Genomic DNA, 19,215 nt, shown 5'->3' with positions numbered 1-19,215 from the left:
TGTAATTGTTGTATTTTAATTATTTTATTATTTCCCTTCTACGTGACTTTACCGAAAGAACCACTATAAATATCGCGTTAATATTCAATTTATTTCTATTATTATTTCTATTATTTTTTACCTATGTGACCTTACCGAAAAAACCCAAGAGTATATAAATATCGCGTTAATATTCAATTTATTTCTATTATTATTTCTATTATTTTTTACCTATGTGACCTTACCGAAAAAACCCAAGAGTATATAAATATCGCGTTAATATTCAATTTATTTCTATTATTATTTCTATTTTTATTTTTTACCTATGTGACTTTACCGAAAACACCCAAGAGTATATAAATATCGCGTTAATATTCAATTTATTTCTATTATTATTTCTATTTTTATTTTTTACCTATGTGACCTTACCGAAAAAACCCAAGAGTATGAATCCTTGCAGTCAAGAAAGCTTCAAATCTCGAATTTTCTATTTAAAAATCGCGTTTTGTTTGACCCCTCCCCCACCACCACCCGCGCCTGCGCGCGATCCGTAGCGGGCGTCTCCCCCGCCAGTTTGAACAGAGAGCTGGAGCCGCGAGGGCTCAGAGACTCAACATCGCAACTTCGCAACTTAAACAAGGTACAGTACGTTCGTTTAACTGTGGCAAAATATTAGTAACGAGCGCGTGTGCTCATCTGTATCGTCCTCGTGTTGCTCGAGGAACACTGTGCTAGTGTCTCTGTGTAAGGTCGGCGCGTTATCGCCTAATTGGCAGTTTTCGTTTGAAGCTTTCGTGACTGCACCAATCGATACTCTTTGGTTCTTTCGGTAAAGTCACGTAGGTAGATAAACTAATAGATCACCACGTTTCGATCGCAATAAAAGCAATCGTCTTTTTCACCTGAAGACGATTGCTTGTGTTGCGATCGAAACGTCGTGATCTATTTATCTACCTACGTCACTTTACCCAAAGAAGCAAATGAACGTTAAACTTTGCTCGGACATTGTCGATTAGGCCATGTTTATACAGTAATAGCTTACGTGAACACGTGCAATGAAACTGTCAACACACAACAACAACAACAGCCGCCATTCGCCACTAAGTGGCGGTGACGTCACCACGACGCTTGTGCCAGGCTAGGTGCACCTTGAGGCCACGTGAAGTGTCGAACGCCCGCTGGCAGGAGGTCACGGGGCAGACACAGATGCCACAGGTCGACTGACTGAGACGACTGGCTGATGCACCACCTGTGCCCCCTACTGTGCCAACTTGCTGTGCTTTAGCCACCCGGCACTCCGCTCGTTGTTGTGAGCGTCGCTTCTCCGCCCTCCGTTGTTGTTGGAGGGCGACTGCCTCCAACTGCCCAGTAGCAGCGTCCTTCACGAGCCTCCTCCACAGAGGCCGATCTTGACACCGCTGGTACCAGTCATCGGCAAGTCCACTCAGCTCCACGTCCTCCTGTACCACATCACTCCATCTCTTCTCTAGCCCGTGTTGCGCCTGTTTAGCCCCCTCGATCCGGCCGAACAAAAGCTGTTTAGGCATGCGGTGGCTGGGCATGCGGTGGCTGGGCATGCGGTGGCTGGGCATGCGGTGGCTGGGCATGCGGTGGCTGGGCATGCGGTGGCTGGGCATGCGGTGGCTGGGCATGCGGTGGCTGGGCATGCGGTGGCTGGGCATGCGGTGGCTGGGCATGCGGTGGCTGGGCATGCGGTGGCTGGGCATGCGGTGGCGGGGCATGCGGTGGCGGGGCATGCGGTGGCGGGGCATGCGGTGGCGGGGCATGCGGTGGCGGGGCATGCGGTGGCGGGGCATGCGGTGGCGGGGCATGCGGTGGCGGGGCATGCGGTGGCGGGGCATGCGGTGGCGGGGCATGCGGTGGCGGGGCATGCGGTGGCGGGGCATGCGGTGGCGGGGCATGCGGTGGCTGGGCATGCGGTGGCTGGGCATGCGGTGGCTGGGCATGCGGTGGCTGGGCATGCGGTGGCTGGGCATGCGGTGGCTGGGCATGCGGTGGCTGGGCATGCGGTGGCTGGGCATGCGGTGGCTGGGCATGCGGTGGCTGGGCATGCGGTGGCTGGGCATGCGGTGGCTGGGCATGCGGTGGCTGGGCATGCGGTGGCTGGGCATGCGGTGGCTGGGCATGCGGTGGCTGGGCATGCGGTGGCTGGGCATGCGGTGGCTGGGCATGCGGTGGCTGGGCATGCGGTGGCTGGGCATGCGGTGGCTGGGCATGCGGTGGCTGGGCATGCGGTGGCTGGGCATGCGGTGGCTGGGCATGCGGTGGCTGGGCATGCGGTGGCGGGGCATGCGAGCTACATGACTCAGTCAGTGCAGCCTTGCCTGCCGGAGGAGCTCACCGATGGGACTTTGTCCACATCTTTCAAGGATTTGTGAGCTCCTCACACAATCCAGCCTGGTTAAACCCAGGATGGATCGTAGGCAGGCCAGCCTAAATGTTTCCAACTGGCGAAGATGTTCCATTAGGGGCCGTCTATCAATGATGTCACGCGATTTTGGACGATTTTTGACCCCCCCCTTCGTCACACGGCGTCACAAAAAGTCAGACCCCCCCCCCCCAAGGTGCGTGACATCATTTATGGACGGCCCCTTAGGGGGGTCTACGTTTCACAAGTATAGAGAAGGAAGGGAATGACCGTGGCCGAGAAGACCTGAAGCTTCGTGCGGAGCGACAGACCAGGTAGCTTCCACACAGCGTTATGCAACCGATGAAAATATAATGCCGCTCGACTGATTCGGAGTGAGACCTCCACTGTTAAACCGGAACCGGTCATGAGCACACTGCCCAGGTATGGGAAACTCTCTACTCTCTCCAGAACTGCCCTATCACTAATTGTGAGTTGTGGAGTGTTCGATGGTACAAAATACCCAGGCAGGTGCTTAGTTTTGGTGGGGCTGGTGGTAAGGCCCCACCCCTCCGTGGCAAGCTCCAGGTTCTACAGCAGCGCCTCCAACTCCTCCTCCGAGTGAGCAGCAATTACCAGATCATCGGCATACATAACATGGTTGAGCAATAGGGAGCCATCCCTTGACCGTACCCGGGCATCGATCAGCCTCCCATTGTATCTGTAGATACAATGCATTTGCATCGTGTGCTTTCGTGATAAAGTGACGCTATTAAACGTAGACAAGGGACTTTACGTGCAGTGCAGCTCGCACTCTGATACCATTGTATGAGAGGATACAAACAACGTGTGGGACCAACATTTGTCACTATTCTTAAATTGTTCACAATTCTAATACATTATGGCCTTTTTACTTTCCAGATCCTTCGACAGTTGCAAAGAGGAGTTGGCATCTGAAGCAGATTGCAAGAGCTGCACGAACAGACCGCTTTTCGTCAACGCGTCGAGAGACAATGGGTGCATTTTAACAAAACTGTAATCCAGCAAAAAAGCAGCGTATTAAGTGCAAACATAAGAGACTTCTACTAGACAAGCACAAGGCTGGGCGTTGATGCCGAGAAGATTGATTTGAAGTAATTTACGAAAACGGGAAACCTTTTTTTGGAAGATTGTACATGTCCATTCATAAGATTTTGACATGTTCAAGATACTTTTTATTTGAGGAAACCCAATGTTTTACTCGTACAAGAACTTGTTAATGTGCTAAGTTTTTTCAGAAAATAATTGGCTGGTGAAAAAGTTAATACGAGTGCACATATATTCTACAAAAAGGATCAAAGGCTGCAGAGATAGTTTTGCAGTTTCTAATTTAAACATTTAATTTGGGAGCTGCATATTTTTTAAATACACCATATTTACCGGAGTATCTGCCATTGCTAGGCATATAACAAAGCATAATATCGATTTGTATACAGAAATGCATGCAAAAATATCGGCAAAGAGGCTTAATAGCAAGATCGATGCATCACCCCGTAGGAAGTTTACTCAAAGGTCTGTGTCACGGGAGTTTGAAATAAAATCTGGAAAGCAATCCACTGGAAAACAAACTAATTTAAGGAGATCTACTGTGAAAAATGCAATTGATAGACTGTTTAGCTTTTCTCTGAGATCGAAGAGATGTTTGAAAACTGTAGACTACATTGAGAAGTTTAGTTCAGATGAAGATTTTGAATCTCCTAAAGAAAAAAAGATTAGAATATTGAAAAAGGTGACCAAACAAGAACATTTAAAAAAACAGCATGGATCCCCTTTGAAAACAAATCAAGATAAAATTGCATCTCGTCCAAGCAGTGATGGTTCAACAGCAAGCAGTTATGGTATGGTCTCTCATACAGATTGCATCATCTGAAGCAAAATAATGTTAATTTGTCGTGCGTACAATCATGAACACTTCCAACTGGAGTTGTGCCATAAAAGTTGACATTAAATTAGGGGTGTACCAGATGTCCACTTTTGTTTTAATTGATTTCCGGTAGAGCGTGTCCTCTAAATCACGTCGGCGATAAACCACATACCACACTAATAGGGATTTTTTTTGGGGGTGGGGGATGACCTCAAAAAGAAAATTGCAGTATGCAAAGCAATGCAGAATTGTCTCCATGATGCTCAGAAATATAATATACTCTACCAGGATGGTACATTTGACCGGACAGTTTGACCGAGCAATTTCACTGCTTGGTGTGATGTCACTACAGGTATCCTTCGATTTACAGAAAGGATGCGTGAAACAAAAACATGCGTAAAACGAGATTTTCATACATCGAAATGGCTTTTCCCATTAATTTAAGACTTTAAATTTAGAGATGCGTTTCGGACAGTTTTCACAGCTCTACTCAATTAAAAATATACGGATATGACTTTTCACAATACAAAATATAATATAGAACAAATATTTAAAGGATTGAATAATAATTTAAAACGGGGAACTCGCAAAAGATCTGCATGTTGGAATAACTGCAATGGTGAAGGGATACCGTAACGCTGTCGCTTATGGATAACTAGCCTTTTGCCCGTCCAAGGACGGGTGTATTGCAGTAAATCTGAAACTTGCAAGCGAAAAGCATCAATTCGTGTGCAACTTGTAAGGGCGCGGTGACACAGACCTAATTAATTTTAAGGTTATAATCTCTTGTTCATCATGACGTCCTTTTTACTTTGATGTGTCAACAGCGTTACGGAGATCGCGTGACGTGAGGGTTCTGCCTTTGTAGTGAGGGTTGTGAGTTGATGCCGAGGAGAGGGGAGGAGGCGCCCCGGCCCCCCCATGTGGAATGACGTCACCTGCTAATTATTATTAATGGTGGGGGGGGGGGGGTCCATTTGGAGGACGTCACCTACTCATGAATATTAATGAGGGGGGATGGTCGATGTGAAGTGACGTCACGAGCGTTAAGGACATTCCTTGGTGATTATAGTAGGTATATACACCCTCCTGGGTACGAAATTTCGTTTTCATGGAAATTCTATTTCGTCCACAATTCGTTGAATGAACGTTTGTAAATCTAGGGATACCTGTACTGTGACCATTGGGTTGTGCTTTCCAGAATTGGCTCGTGATTTTTGGTGGTTTCAGTAAATTGTTTAACCTTTTATAGATTTATTACATACAAAACAACATAAATAATACCATATTTTTGTTATTTTCTTTGAACCTGTCTATGTGACTTTACTGAAAGACCCAAAGAATATAAATTCCTGTCGTCATGAAAGCTTTAAGTCAAGATTTAATGTTAATTTAGTTGTGGATTTTTTTGAAAAAGGAATATACCTGTGCATCTCACCCTTCAATAATCAATGTTTAGTTTTATTTGGTGTAATGCATGGAATTGTTTGACATTAATGAAAATTTGTGTCTTGAGTCTGCCTTTTAAAAGTTTACTATTCGTATTTGACTTAAGAACCATGTTGACACCAAATTAAGATGTTCAGTATTCAATCGGATCTTTTTTATTTGGTGCACCCTTAAGTAATATCAAAGCAAATGCAACAAAATGTTCAAATGTTTAACATAAGGGATTTAATTTGTGGGCTATCTCTTTATCATTTCAATTTCAAGAACAATTTGGAGTGTCCTAAATGTGAATTTCAGCTTCAGCTCAGTGTCTTGTGACTCTTTATGAACCTTTGACCTTGCAGATCCCAGTGATTTATCTTGTGATCAGTGGGTGTTGATTAAACCCAAACTTCCTTATTCTGGACAGAAATATTCTGGAAGGTAAGTCTAAAAAACAATGTCATTTAAGTTTTGATTTAAACTAATGTCTCCTGTTATTTTAATTAAACCGCATTTTTGTTAATTATCTATGTCACACAATTGAAATACTGCAGTAAGTTTGTTTTATTTAACGATTTAAATGCAAATTGTGCATGCACTCGTATTAACATTTATTTAAAATGTTCTGCATGCCATATTAATATTTATCTCCTTTGCATTATTGCTTTGTAACTTGTATTCACAATAGAAGTGTGGATGAGGTGTCAAAGAGACTGCGGGATACATCCATGTCCATCCAGCTGAAGGCAAGGCACAAAAGGATACACTTCATTAGTCGTGCTGTCTTCCTGAAGAGGTATGCATTGTTAATTTTAGGTAAAGTCCATTGAACAAAGTAATTTTGCCATCACATGTAATATTTGATTTAACTTGGTTATGTTTTAAAACGGTCGATTTTCTAAATAGAGTAAACATTGTCTTGTGCACAACCCTATCTGCATTTCCTATTAGTGGGGCTGAACCACGATCTTTCCTATTGCTTACCAATGAGTTTTCATTTGAATTTTTACCAACAAGAACCTTTGACAACTGCAAGATTCCCCCCATTAACCGTTTCCATAGATAATGAAAGCATCAAACAGCAGCTAACATTCCTTTTTATAGTTATTTGTGGATAATATAAATGATGGCAACTGGATAATTAAGGACAAAGATGTGAAGACGAGAGACCAAAGTTCTTTATTGCCAGGCCCACGGGCCACTGACGCCCCCTGGTGGCCTTCAGTGGGGTCCCTGATGTGCGGCCTCCAACAATACACACATTTAAAAACACCCCCTCGTGCCGTCAAACCCAATAGTTTCAAATGTCTGGCAGCCCTCACACTGATGTCTTATCGGCAAAAGTGCCCCCCCCACCTCTGAAATTGAGTGAAGAACACTTTGTTAGACATTGTCACTACCATAGCCACCATCTAATGTCGTTGCTGGCATTAATACTTGTTGTAAGTTACTGGTGGTTTATCATTTCCACTGCTTTCACGTCACTGCTGCTATGACAGTTTACTGGGACAAGTGTTAGAAGGGCACCCAGAGAGGTTAGTGACCACACATGATTCAAATACAATACTACTTTATATTATGTCGCTGTGGTCAGTTACAGCCTGGATAAGGATTACAATTAGGAGTGCCAATTGCCACCGGTCTGAGATGGTGGTGAAAGACAATGGATGAAAGTGGTTATGGTAATGTTGATGAAGATTATTATGATTTTGGGTATTTAAAAACGTTGAGGATGTCATCTTCACAACGTTTTCCAAGTTACTGCGTATGCAACTGCATTTGTAAGTTGCTGCATCCTATCCCCTTTATCTGTGATTTTAACAGATAATTTCAGACGATACAGTTTTTTTTCTACAGACAGGAAGAAAATTGCTATTTTATAAGAATGTGTTAACCCATGATGGGGGTCCTCCCAAACCATCACAGATATGAGGATACTAACTGTATTGTCAATATCAAAGTGTTTTCTGCAATTGTACAATTTTCTGTGGTTACCTTCAAATCATCTGCAGATGTAACAACACCTGTTTGTGATATATGGCATGAAGTTAAATCTGACTTCAGAGCAGACAAATTCACTTCATAAATCTGAATTTACTATTTTGTGTATAATTTGTAGATAACCCTTTGTAAGATTCTGTGATGCCGTCTGTGAATGTAAAAATATGACAACTAAATCGCAGTTATATGACACGTAATCAGGTGCTGTTAACGTTAAAGATGGTTCCATCCGAAAAAAACCAAGTCGTTCTATATATGTACCGAGGGTGCTTTTTCCACATGACACACGTTTTAAACTTCGTTCACAAGCAAAAATAAACTTTTAAACTACGGTCAACTTTTTTTTCTGCAATGTTTGACACGTGCCAGATAGTATGGGACGCAAGAGCTGTTTTTTGGGGGGTTTCATCTTCATTTTATCAAATGGTACTGATTGATATTTATGCTAAACTTTAGTTTTATTTGAAAAGCAACCTAACGTTGGTAATGAGATTTTGTAACTAAATGGTACTGTTTATGTTAATTTTCTTAACAGCAAAATATTTAATACGTGCATTTTTAATGATGGGCTGCACAAACTGTTTGAACCTTCAATTTTTTTTATACAAAAAAGGTCTGATTTCCTGCTCTAATGAGCATGGAGCAGGTGCTCATCTATTTACAGCCCTGAGCCAGTGGTGGAAATTCCATATTCTTATGGCTGCCATAAAGGGCTACTGATTTTATTCACCCTGGAGGGATAAAGCTGAGTCGACCCCCAAATCAGGATTTGAACTTGCAACCATCTTATTGCGAGCCGCTCCCTCTTACCACTCAGTCATCTAGAGATTATTGAATATGTTCAGTTGTCAATTAATTGAAGTAAATTTTGTTTCAATTCCTGTTCACAGAAATCTGAAATTGGGAGAAAAGACTGTGCAGAGGTTTTTGAATGAGAATATCTCAATCAAAATCCACGGTCAACAGCAGCATGAAGATTCACCAAAACGGAGCACACTCGCCCAAGAAGTGTCACAAGATACAACAGATGAAGAAAAAAAGTGCGCAGAAAAATCCAAGCAGAACACTTCTGTCAGTGGCATTGCAATTGCTGTTGGAGAGTCAATGGCAACTGCCAATGCACCTTTGAAGGAAGATGTTCTGTTAAACATCTCGGATAATGATCCATGTTCAGTTGAGAATGACACAAATATACAGCCTGAGCACAGTTGTCAACGACAGCATGTATCAGAGTTGGAGGGGCAGCAGATACTCAAGGTAGCCTTAGATATCAGGTCGTCAGCATTGGATCCTTCAAAATGTAGCACACATGCAGAGCAGTTGAACAATAATGCTCTTTTATCGAGAAAAAATTTGCTTTCTAGGAAAATGAAAAATGTCTCGCCTCCAAATCTTGATGTGTTGAAGACGTCAACAGGTACAACTTTGGATTGTGATGTAAAGCAAACACTTGATGAGTTACCAAAAGATTCTGAAATAGCTGACACAGTAATTCAAAATGAAACTTCGAATAACAGTTCGCGACTAAGAAAAAGACCAAATGACAGTGGGCTTAGTGGTGATCAAAGTTTCCATGGTAAACACCTCAATCCAGATAATTCAATCAGAGGAGCAATTGATTTCCAGACACCCGATAACACACAGTCTGCAAAACGGTACAAGCTACGTTCCCACACAGAACTAGATGCACAGCCGCAGTCAAGCAGCATTTCTATACAGAGTATCAAAAGCTTGTATGGTTTACCAAAGAATATGTCACCCCTGAAGCAGAGTGTGCCTGTCGACTATATTCTTGCCAATGAAGATGACAGCCCTATTTTACAAAACAATGGGTCCAAAATGGATACCCAAGAAAATGGGGATGATGAAGCAGATGCAATCTCTGCGTCTAGGCAAGTGAAAGTTAACAGTACGTCTCATTTCCAGGATGAGGATGAAGCATTTTCCCTCTCCCAGCAGCCAATTGTTGCAGGACCATTTCGTTCTTTATTTTTTAGGGCCATTGATTCCAGAAGAAGTACAATGTGGTCTTTTGTAAATGAAAACTGATACTTGTATTCTTCAGTGTTGTGCAATTTATTTGGATAATTTTAGTGGAAATCTTTTTTTAAATGTTCCTGACGTTCTAACATTTGACTAGACTCCTGTCTCATTCAAACATTTTATTCAGGAAGAGTAGTTGTTATAAAAAAATATTTTATGATAAATTTGACATTGTAGAGAAAGTGACAATATTTGTTTACATTGGCTTTGATCAATGTGTTGTTTGAAATAGATGTTAAATACGCTGTGATGTAGTTGCAATTCATTTAGCCTTTAAACAAAAAGCTTTGAGATCTATATTATATTGGGATTTCATCAAAACGACAGTGATTATTTGATATGTTCCCACGTGCATTGCATACGTTTTGCTTTGTTTTGTATTCATGTTCAACTTTCGCACCGTAAGTGAAGACGCATTTCTTTAGAACTTTTTTTAATGTTTAGTTTGTTGTCCTTCCCCGCACCTCCGAATAGAACGGTTGGCTATGTACGGTTTCAAAGCAGTCCAACAACATACGGAGCCAACTGCTAGGGGAAGGACCACGAACTAAGCACAAAAAGCAGTTTTTTTTTATATGTGCTTGAAATTTTGTTCACATCTAATTAAACTATTGTACATGTTGTTTTGTGTGCCACCATGTATATACTGACTTAAAATACGTGAAATAAAGTTACTCTTGTTTTAATAATTAAATACATGTAATGCCTTTTCGAAATTGTCAGCAATCAGTGTCGATACCCCATGACAGTTCATTCAGAAACATTGAGGTGTTTTAATCTCTAAAACATGGTCCTTGAAATTCAATTCTAATCAATTCTGCAGCCCACCTCAATTTGTGACTTGAACTCACCTCCATAGCTACAGATGAACATATTTGAAGGTGGCAAGTGCTGTACAGCTAATGTGTTCACTGCGGACGCTGATTGTGTTTAGCGAAAGTGTATTGCGATGAGGCGTGGAGGCTGGTCTTTCTTTTCATCACGGCGCTTTTGTTCAGTTGTGGGCACATTAATCCAGTCAAACAGGGAGAGCTCCATCAATGAGCGTTGGGTGACTCGCTCCACAACAGCTTCCTCTGGATGTTCACGTGGAGATCTGTTTAAAACATTCGGTAATTAACATTTTCATGCTGTGTTATGCAATCGTGCTTTAACCAAAAAGCCAAGGAACGCGACTTGCATTGCTGGGTTGTGGAGGCCTTTATCGAGCAGTAGATAGATAAAGGTATTTGTCTGTGCCCCGTTGTCTGCATTGCAGTGTCTTCATCTTGGAGTGCTTAAAAATAAATCTCATCGTGGAATCTCACAAAATTAGGGGGAGTTGCTACAATCCACACATTTTTGGCAAACTTGGGTGTTTTATTATTCTAGCAGCCCTCCAACAAAAACCAACAATCTAAACTTGTGGATTTTAGGATTTTTGCACCCTGTGTATTACGGGAATTGCTGGAAATTTTGGGGCATCGCACATTTTTTATTTTGAGGGATTCGACTTCTGATTTCGTTATCTACTGTACAGGGCCGAGAGATGTGGAAGAAGGCACAAACTCTTCCTTGAATATCGTACAGTTTTTTTGTGCAGCATTACTTTAATGCTGTACATATATACAGTACTCAGAGGTCATGTCCTGCTTTTACAATGCAACACCTTTTTGGTAAAGCACATCTACTTGCAGCATACTTTGGGACAAGTTTACGACTACATTTAATTGCAGTATCACTTGAAAACAAGCAAAGCGATTGACAAGTAGAACATGGTATAAAAACATCGAGGCTGAGTGCTTGAAAAGTGAAAATGCGCGAAAATGCGTACAGCACTTGATATTATTTTACTTGCCTTTTATAGTGGTTAGCAACCTCATAACCTACAACAACAAAAAGTTGAATTAGAATATTTTTAAGATGTACACAAATCTAGCATACAATTTAATAACTTTCATAACTCGCAATATACTTCATATGATCCTTAACTAAAGAATATATGTATTGGCTTTCCTTGTGCTTTTTATTGCCATGATATGGAGATCCATATGTTCATAGTTGTGCAGGTACAATTAACATTGAGTTAATGACAAAGAAATCGTAATATGTCACTTAATACCCAACCAGCTGCGAAACCAAATTATTATACAACGTGCATTGTAATGTATCCAAAAACAACTGCATCCTGAGATAGTGTACAACAGGACGTCCACAAAGTGGACCAGGAAATTAACTTTATTAAACTGTACAACTAAACTTTTATTTTGACAGGGAAGGCCCACTGAGCTATATAGCTCTTTCAGAAGCAACCTAGCCACAAATGATAGCTCAAATAAGTGACTTATCACGTGGAAATATATTCCAGCTAAATTACTTTAAATGCAGGTTTCAAAATGTCGAGGGAAAAACCGGAGGACTTGGAGAAAAGTCCACACGACCACGGAGAGAGAGAACATGCAAACTCCAAATATACACGCATTATTAGGGTTGGGATTGAACCCACACGCTCCTGTTTGCCAGGGGAGGGAGTGAACATCTTTTGCTAAAACTACAAGGATGCCGGAACAAGATGGTGGCCATTTAACTCTAATGATAAGCAACCCTCGCATATTCTCACTTGGTGCGGTCGAGGCTGCCTTGGCCGGCCAGCACGGAGTGGGGGGCAACTCTGCCCGTCGGCCGAAAGCCACCGACAGTCTCACTCGTTCTCTCTCTCCCTCGAAGTGCCTGCTAGCCTCAGCTCTCTCTTCCTCTTTGACCTCTGGGAGATGCAGCACCATGCGTTCATATAAAACAAGAGAACATACTCTTAGTTTTTTCGGTAAAGTCACGTAGGTAAAAAAATAATAATAAAAGTAATAATAGAAATAAAATTATAAAAATCACGACGTTTCGGAGGCAACACAAGTCTCCGTCATCAGGTGGGACCGTCACAGTTAGATTTGCTGTATCAAGTGATACAGCAAATCTGACTTGATACTTAATTTTAATTTTAATTTTTTGCCTACGTGACTTTACCGAAAAAACTAAGAGTATGAATCCTTGCAGTCACGAAAGCTTCAAATCTAGAACAAGAGAACAATTTGTTATTTTAAAGACCATTATTTAATCCTCGCACTCCAGTTTGTCAAACTCAGTATGCAGTACAAATGTAAATAATAAAATTGTACACCCGTCTTACCGCATCTGTCCAGGAGCTGAATGGATTGTACGTGGTGAATTACGGTTGTCCGATAGGTCAGCTCTTGGGAAAGTGGATTGTGAAACAGATCTATAGGAGTCAAAGTTAATTGACAGCGTTTACTAGCAAGAAAGTACGAGTTAGTAAGCATAGTACTGCTGCTTGTAGAAACGGCTGGAGAAGAGTTGTAATACACCAATGGAACTTCCTTTGCCATTAGAAAAATATGATAATTGTTTTTTTTAACCTTTTTATCTGGCAACAAAACTGACACCTTTTTTTACAAGGAGTCAAGGGCGCCTTTTGGCGTCATCTGGTCCAACACCATGTGAGACAAGGCTCTAAGAAAAGCTGTCTCGGGTGTGGACCAATCAATTTCAAGGACATTATCAGAGTTGTGTTTTTTGTTTGCTCCGACCGCAGGTATTGTGGTCAATGCAAACATGACTCCTTGTAAAAAAGGTGTCTGCTTTGTTGCCAGATAAAAAGGTAAAAAACAATTATCAAGAGTTGTAATACTTAGATAATATATATTTCAGCTTAAATTGCTATTTATTAAATGCACATGGTATATTCCAGGGACGTGCGGTCAAGGGAGGCAAAGCCTCACACCTATCATACTCCAATGAAAATAGCTGTTACGAAAAGTAAAAAAAAGGATAATAAAATAAAATAAATATTAAGATTTTTCCACTGATTTGTGTTATAAATGTCATTTCTGTACGATTCCAATCATGTTTATGGTCAAAATCAAATTTGCGGAGCTCTGCTGCAAATACAGGAAGAGACGAGAGGTGAGGCAACGACGAGCTCAGCCTCCCCTCTGATTGCGCAACCCCTCAGTAACTGGATGGAGCGCGGGCAATAAGCACGTGCCTGTTACTATCTCTCTGTGTGTCACCAATGTAATGTTTGTAGACCCCTTCATTTCATGTCCTCGCCTTCCATACTCCAGGTAACTTATTTCACGTACGTGTATAAAGATATTTAGGCTCACTGGTCTCGTCATGAAACTGCAATGAAAAAGCACCAGGGGAGGCAGCTATCACATCTGCCTCACTGAGGGGGACATGTCTAACACGCCCCCCTCAGTGTGGACACGTCCCCTCAGTGTGTGAATCTGGCTCTGACACTAGCCAGTGCCTCCCCAGCCATTGACCTCACTGCACGTCACTTGTATATTCCCAGTATTCTATTTTATCCCCAGTAGCAATGCTCCTTCAAAGATGAAAATGACCATAGCCCTGAATTACAGTATTGTCATTGATAACACTTCTGCCAGAATATTGCTTTGTTGCATGATACTTACTAAGTGTCAAAAGGCAGGTCATTCTGCGGAATTCCATCAGCGAGTTCTCCAGGCTTGTCAGCTGGTTGTTGTTCAGGAACAGAGTTTGCAAGCAAGAAAGGTGGAACAAACATCCTGCTCCCAGGAAACACAATAAAGACGTGGTGGTTAGAGTGTCATTGAGTCAGATCTTGTATCACCACTGTTGCTTGGTAATGTTGTTGGCAACAAATCACAATGCTGTATCTGTTGTTAAGTAAATGCCTTGTGTCATTGCAGCTGAAATTATACAATTTAGCATAATTGATAGATATCAATGATCAATTGTTATTGCAATGATGAAAATGGATTGCGTACTGAATGTACTGTACACGATTGTACTTGCAACTTTGAAATGTATTACCTGTTATATCTTTCAGCTTGTTATTATTCAAATAGAGTTCAGTAAGTCTGTAATTCGTTTTCAAGAAGTTGGCAGTTTTCAGCTGTGAAATAAACACGTGTTTATTAATGAATTTGTAGACAAACGGACAGTTATTGTCATTTTTCATTACTAAACATTGCAAAAACTTACAGAAAACTATCCACTTTCAGTAAAGAGATCAGCTCAAGTGTGTTTCCCTAAACTCTGATCGACTCGAAAAGAATGGACTCAACACTGGAGTCACCACTAACCTTGAGCTCTCGATCTCTTGTTACACATTTGAAATAAAACAGTGCCTACATGCTCCCGCATCTCAAGATGCTGTACAGTTAATGTAATGAATATCTAAGCTGGGTATCTTCCATTGTCTAATCGAGCCTGTTACCAGTCACGTTGGTACACGGAGGGTAGGTGTGAATAATAATTAGCATTTTTAAGGCGCAATTCATCCAGGGATCTCAGTGCGCCATGCACGAAGTTAGGAAATATAAATGCTACAAATGTATATGTATCTATGGTCAACTTCTTTCGTACCATACGTAGCGAACCGTGCTAATCGGAGGTGAACTGGAGGACATAGGAAGCTCACAAAATATGGGTCTTTAGAGGGAGTGGAGAGGTCATTCAGAGCAGTGGACTGGGTAGCCCGTGTACCATAACAAAATTCAGGACTTACTTAATGATGGTAGCTATACCAACATTAAAAGAGATCCCACCAACCGCCTCGTTACGAAAACCAACAATATCATCACTGATTCGACATCTTTAATCGAACCAACCAAGCGGTTTTCCTTAAAACCCACTGCTACTATACCACCCAGATTGTATGGATTTCCAAAATCATGAGCAAACACAAGATCCAGGTGCGATTTAACACAGTACATAAAATTCGTGATCTGATCCCATCTGTGAAGGATGTGATCCCTGACATGCAATACCCCAGCGTCTACAAACTAAGCTGTGTCTGTGGCAGTAGTTACATTGGGGAAACTAAGCGACATGTCTCAGACCGTGTTCGTGAACATAAGGCAGATCTGAAACACTGTAGGACCAACACCTCGGCCATGGCTGATCATTGTTTTAATGCGATGGCCTCACACGAAAATTTCTCCAAGACGAAAGTACTTTGCAAGCCCACTGGCTATCAACAAAGATTCGTTTATGAAGCCATCCATATTTATAGACACCGACACAATTTCAACCGAGAAGATGGGTACAAACTGAACAATCATTGGAAGGACGTCATTAACCAGTTTAAGTCATAACTGGCTGTGATGTTTCCATCCTACCTTCCGATGTTATTTATTTGCGGCTCTCTGATTTTACATGAACAGGTTACATTTCTCAGCCACCTCGTGCGCCGACGTGGCTGCGGCTCTGCGATCTTACATTACATGCTAATTTCTCTGACATTAACAGAGCCACCTCCGTGCGCTTGTCGTGGAGGTCGTCCTCGGATCTCCCATTAACATGCTAATTTCTAACATTAACATTATTAGCCCCGCCCACTTCGTTTATGATCCTTGGGCTACACCCATTTCAAACCTTTAAAACAGTCTGCTTCAGCAGCTTCCCTCTTTTTTCCTCCTGATGACGAACGCTTGCGTTGCGATCGAAACGTCGTAGTTTTTTGTTATTTTTTTATTATTTTCCTTGAACCTATCTACGTGACTTTACCGAAAGACCCAAAGAATAGCCATATATATGTTTAGGGCAATTAAGATGGTAAATTATCAAAATTATGAAATACATGAGATCAGTTTGAAATGCTTTAGAAAACTGAACTGATAATAAGTAAGTATATCTTACCTTATTTCCATTCAGCCACAAATAGTTTAAATTGTGGAATCTTGATAGATCAGATAAATGCGTCAAACTTCTGCGTAGACAATACACATTAAATGAGTTCCATTGTTCCATGCTCAAAACTCAAAAGTATGATATAGACATTACCTAACAGTAAGTTAATAAACCATGGGGCAGACCAATGCTTCTTCCAACTCAACCCCAATCACCATATTTAGCATGTACCATTGCAATACTATAAACAATATATATTTTACCAGGCAAAGCCCACTGATGTATACGGTATAGCTCTTTTTCAGAAGAAATTACAGCTCAACAAAGTGGCTTATGTGTAAATGTATAGCAGCCAAATACTCTAAACACACAATAAAATAGTGTACAGTGTTAGCATTGCTTACTGTGGAGTTACTGTTTGTAATATCCATTTCTCTTTGGTTTGCAGTCACGAAAACTTCAAATCTAGAATTAATATCCATTTCATTCATGTTTAAATATTGCTTCATGGTGAGTGTCAACTGAGCTGAACTGGCACCGCTTAGCTACTCAGCTCAAAACCCTCATTTTGACAAATTGAGCTTGCTCCAGACCTATTGCAAAAGTAACTGTCAATCACACACTCATTAAGAGGGGAAATGTCTCACGCTTTCACTTACTTGTGCGACAGACAAAGTTCATTCACATCTGCCACCTTTTTAAACCCCTGTCTCTTCAGTTCATCACCAATTTCCTACAAAGGAAATATTGTTAAAATTACATACTCTACTGTAATTTTACAATGTCATTTTGTGATATCTACTGTGCAGCATAGCAATTATTGTTCGAAACAATACCGTAACTCACTTTATAATTGGCTGACACTGTCACAATTTTGCATGAATTTCAGACTGCAATTGCATTACATGTACTTTAAATGCGTTATCATCAGGTACTTCTGCGCGGCCTTGTATGGCACACTCGATACGAATCACCTTTGTCTCCATGATAACTGCCACGTCCAAGCCTCCAATTGCGCTGCTAAGGCTTGGCTTGCATAGCCCATGACATACTTTATTCACTCAAAACATGCGGTGTACGTATAGTTAATGCTCGTACTGAATATACAAAAACTTTTTAAGACTGCATCGACATTTGATATGTTTAGCCGTACAATAAATATGCACGTCGTATCTCAATGCAACAGTATCTTGTATCCTACAATTGGAATTAAACACGTACAAACTGCCCCACAAACCTACATGGACTATTGTTGTGATCGAAACGTCGTAGTTTTTTTGTTATTTTCTTTGAACCATCTACGTGATTTTCTTTCAACCATCTACATGACTTTACCGAAAGACCCAAAGAATATGAATTCCTGCAGTCACGAAAGCTTTAAGTCAAGCTATTGGCGGTGTTGAGTTTTTCCTAAATCGTGTCTGAATTGACGCCACCACCCATATCACGTATATCTTGAAGATGCAGTGCAACATGCACACGTAATGTACACAAATCCGTATACCATATGCACACAGAGCGGTAGCGCAGCGGATAGCGCACTGAACTATGACGCTGGCCACCAAAGTTCGATTCCCGGCCACGGCTAACCTCTTGCGAATGATATCTGAGACGGTCCTGCATAACCACCTCCCTTCCTTTAGCACCCTGCACTGACCATCGTGGTGAAATTTCGTCTCCGCAGCGGTGTTTACGCACCGCGCTCATTTAAAAGGCTTGAGTCGACCGAGATGACACCAAAGACACGTTCTGATACCACTCGCTGTTGATGTGCGTCGTGGCCGTGAGTCGAACTCGGCTGACCGGCTTCGCACGTATTTATAATGAAGATAAAGAACCCCCCCTCCCCTCCCCTATAGCCTTAACAGACTGTTGGAGCAAGTTGAGAGCACCTATGAAGGCCATCATGGCAACACGCCCGGCCGCCTTTGCCTCCCCTGTACTCATTTTCAGGCACCGCGCCAAGTACCCGTTTCAGGCTGAGTCGACCTAGAGGAGGCCCATAACGGGTTCAGGCTGAATCGACCTAGAGGAGGCCCAGGACGGGTTCAATCAAATATTCGCCAGTTATGGCTCGTGAGCGCGTATCGACCTCGGATCCACAAGTTCGTAGCGCAAGGCGCTAACCGCTGCGCCACCGCTCCCCCCACCCCGTAATGCCCTTGGGCATCGTTTGACAATTCGCCAGTGGTTCCGTGTGTAAGCGGATACTCATCGAGATAAAGCGTCGTGGCTGTGTCTCGTCTCGTGCGTTCAACCCCTTGGCCACGTTAACGCGAGGCTCGAGCTTAAATCGACTTCATCGGCGACCAAGGGAAGCCTCTCTGTTCCAAGCGAAGCCAAGCGGCGCACCTTGTCCTCTGCCATGCTGGCTGGTTTGTGATGGGGTCGGTTGCCCACAGTGACAGCGATGACTCAGAGAGAATTGGGGGGTGGGTCGAACGCCGCAAAACAACCACACACATAACTAGGGCTGAACGTATTATTGGTTCTTTCGGTAAAGTCAAATAGAAGGGAAGTAATAACATAATAATAAAATATTTCCCTTCTATGTGACTTTACCGAAAGAAAAATAATAAAATATTTCCCTTCTACGTAACTTTACCGAAAGAACCAAGAATATTAGTTTCTTTTTCAGAAGCGACCTGGCCATTAACGATAGCTCAACGAAGTGGCTCATCGTGTGAATTTTTAGAGCAGCAAGATTATAGGTTGGTGGGTAATCGCACACACGCGCACGTTGTGAAACTCAACCTCCCGTGGGCTTCGAGGAGGTGCCATTCCCCCTGGCTTGCCAGGAGATTGGGGGTACAGC

At 42.1% G+C, this 19,215-nt stretch overlaps 2 protein-coding genes across 3 annotated transcripts; one reads left to right on the top strand and one right to left on the bottom strand.

Annotated features, from left to right (window-relative positions):
- The first annotated feature begins 531 nt into the window (after positions 1 to 531).
- LOC133345914 (uncharacterized) lies at positions 532 to 9,731 on the top strand. Its single transcript, XM_061557028.1, has 5 exons — positions 532 to 619; positions 3,269 to 4,224; positions 6,044 to 6,122; positions 6,370 to 6,477; positions 8,573 to 9,731. Exons 2-5 carry the CDS (start codon positions 3,825 to 3,827, stop codon positions 9,729 to 9,731), a joined length of 1,746 nt encoding a protein of 581 aa, XP_061413012.1. The 5' UTR covers positions 532 to 619; positions 3,269 to 3,824.
- Positions 6,844 to 18,785, bottom strand: LRRC72 (leucine rich repeat containing 72). 2 transcript variants are annotated; one of them, XM_061557029.1, is made up of 9 exons: positions 18,753 to 18,785; positions 17,060 to 17,133; positions 16,410 to 16,479; positions 14,580 to 14,661; positions 14,198 to 14,311; positions 12,889 to 12,978; positions 12,325 to 12,468; positions 11,563 to 11,590; positions 6,844 to 10,821 (listed from the first exon to the last, which is right to left on the bottom strand). In XM_061557029.1, exons 1-9 carry the CDS (start codon positions 18,765 to 18,767, stop codon positions 10,656 to 10,658), a joined length of 783 nt encoding a protein of 260 aa, XP_061413013.1. In that variant the 5' UTR covers positions 18,768 to 18,785; the 3' UTR covers positions 6,844 to 10,655. The 2 variants fall into 2 exon arrangements, with proteins under 2 accessions (XP_061413013.1, XP_061413014.1); XM_061557030.1 differs by lacking the exon at positions 18,753 to 18,785 and adding an exon at positions 18,099 to 18,184.
- Between the last annotated feature and the right edge of the window lie 430 nt (positions 18,786 to 19,215).

The sequence above is a fragment of the Lethenteron reissneri genome, chromosome 23 (genome assembly GCF_015708825.2).
Source record: "Lethenteron reissneri isolate LAM-NWPU_2019-01 chromosome 23, ASM1570882v1, whole genome shotgun sequence".
In the NCBI taxonomy this organism is placed as follows: Eukaryota; Metazoa; Chordata; class Hyperoartia; order Petromyzontiformes; family Petromyzontidae; genus Lethenteron; species Lethenteron reissneri.
This window is presented reverse-complemented; position numbering and strand designations above follow the sequence as displayed.

What these genes read in the sequence shown, in the direction of transcription:
- LOC133345914 (XM_061557028.1), top strand. Translation starts at nt 3,825, where the DNA reads ATGCATGCAAAAATATCGGCAAAGAGGCTTAATAGCAAGATCGATGCA. An exon ending in GGACAGAAATATTCTGGAAG is followed by an intron (nt 6,123 to 6,369) that starts GTAAGTCTAAAA and finishes TATTCACAATAG; the next exon opens with AAGTGTGGATGAGGTGTCAA. An exon ending in CGTGCTGTCTTCCTGAAGAG is followed by an intron (nt 6,478 to 8,572) that starts GTATGCATTGTT and finishes TCCTGTTCACAG; the next exon opens with AAATCTGAAATTGGGAGAAA.
- LRRC72 (XM_061557029.1), bottom strand. An exon ending in CAAGCTGAAAGATATAACAG is followed by an intron (nt 14,312 to 14,579) that starts GTAATACATTTC and finishes TCCTGGGAGCAG; the next exon opens with GATGTTTGTTCCACCTTTCT. An exon ending in GGCAGCCTCGACCGCACCAA is followed by an intron (nt 11,591 to 12,324) that starts GTGAGAATATGC and finishes TTGTTGTTGTAG; the next exon opens with GTTATGAGGTTGCTAACCAC.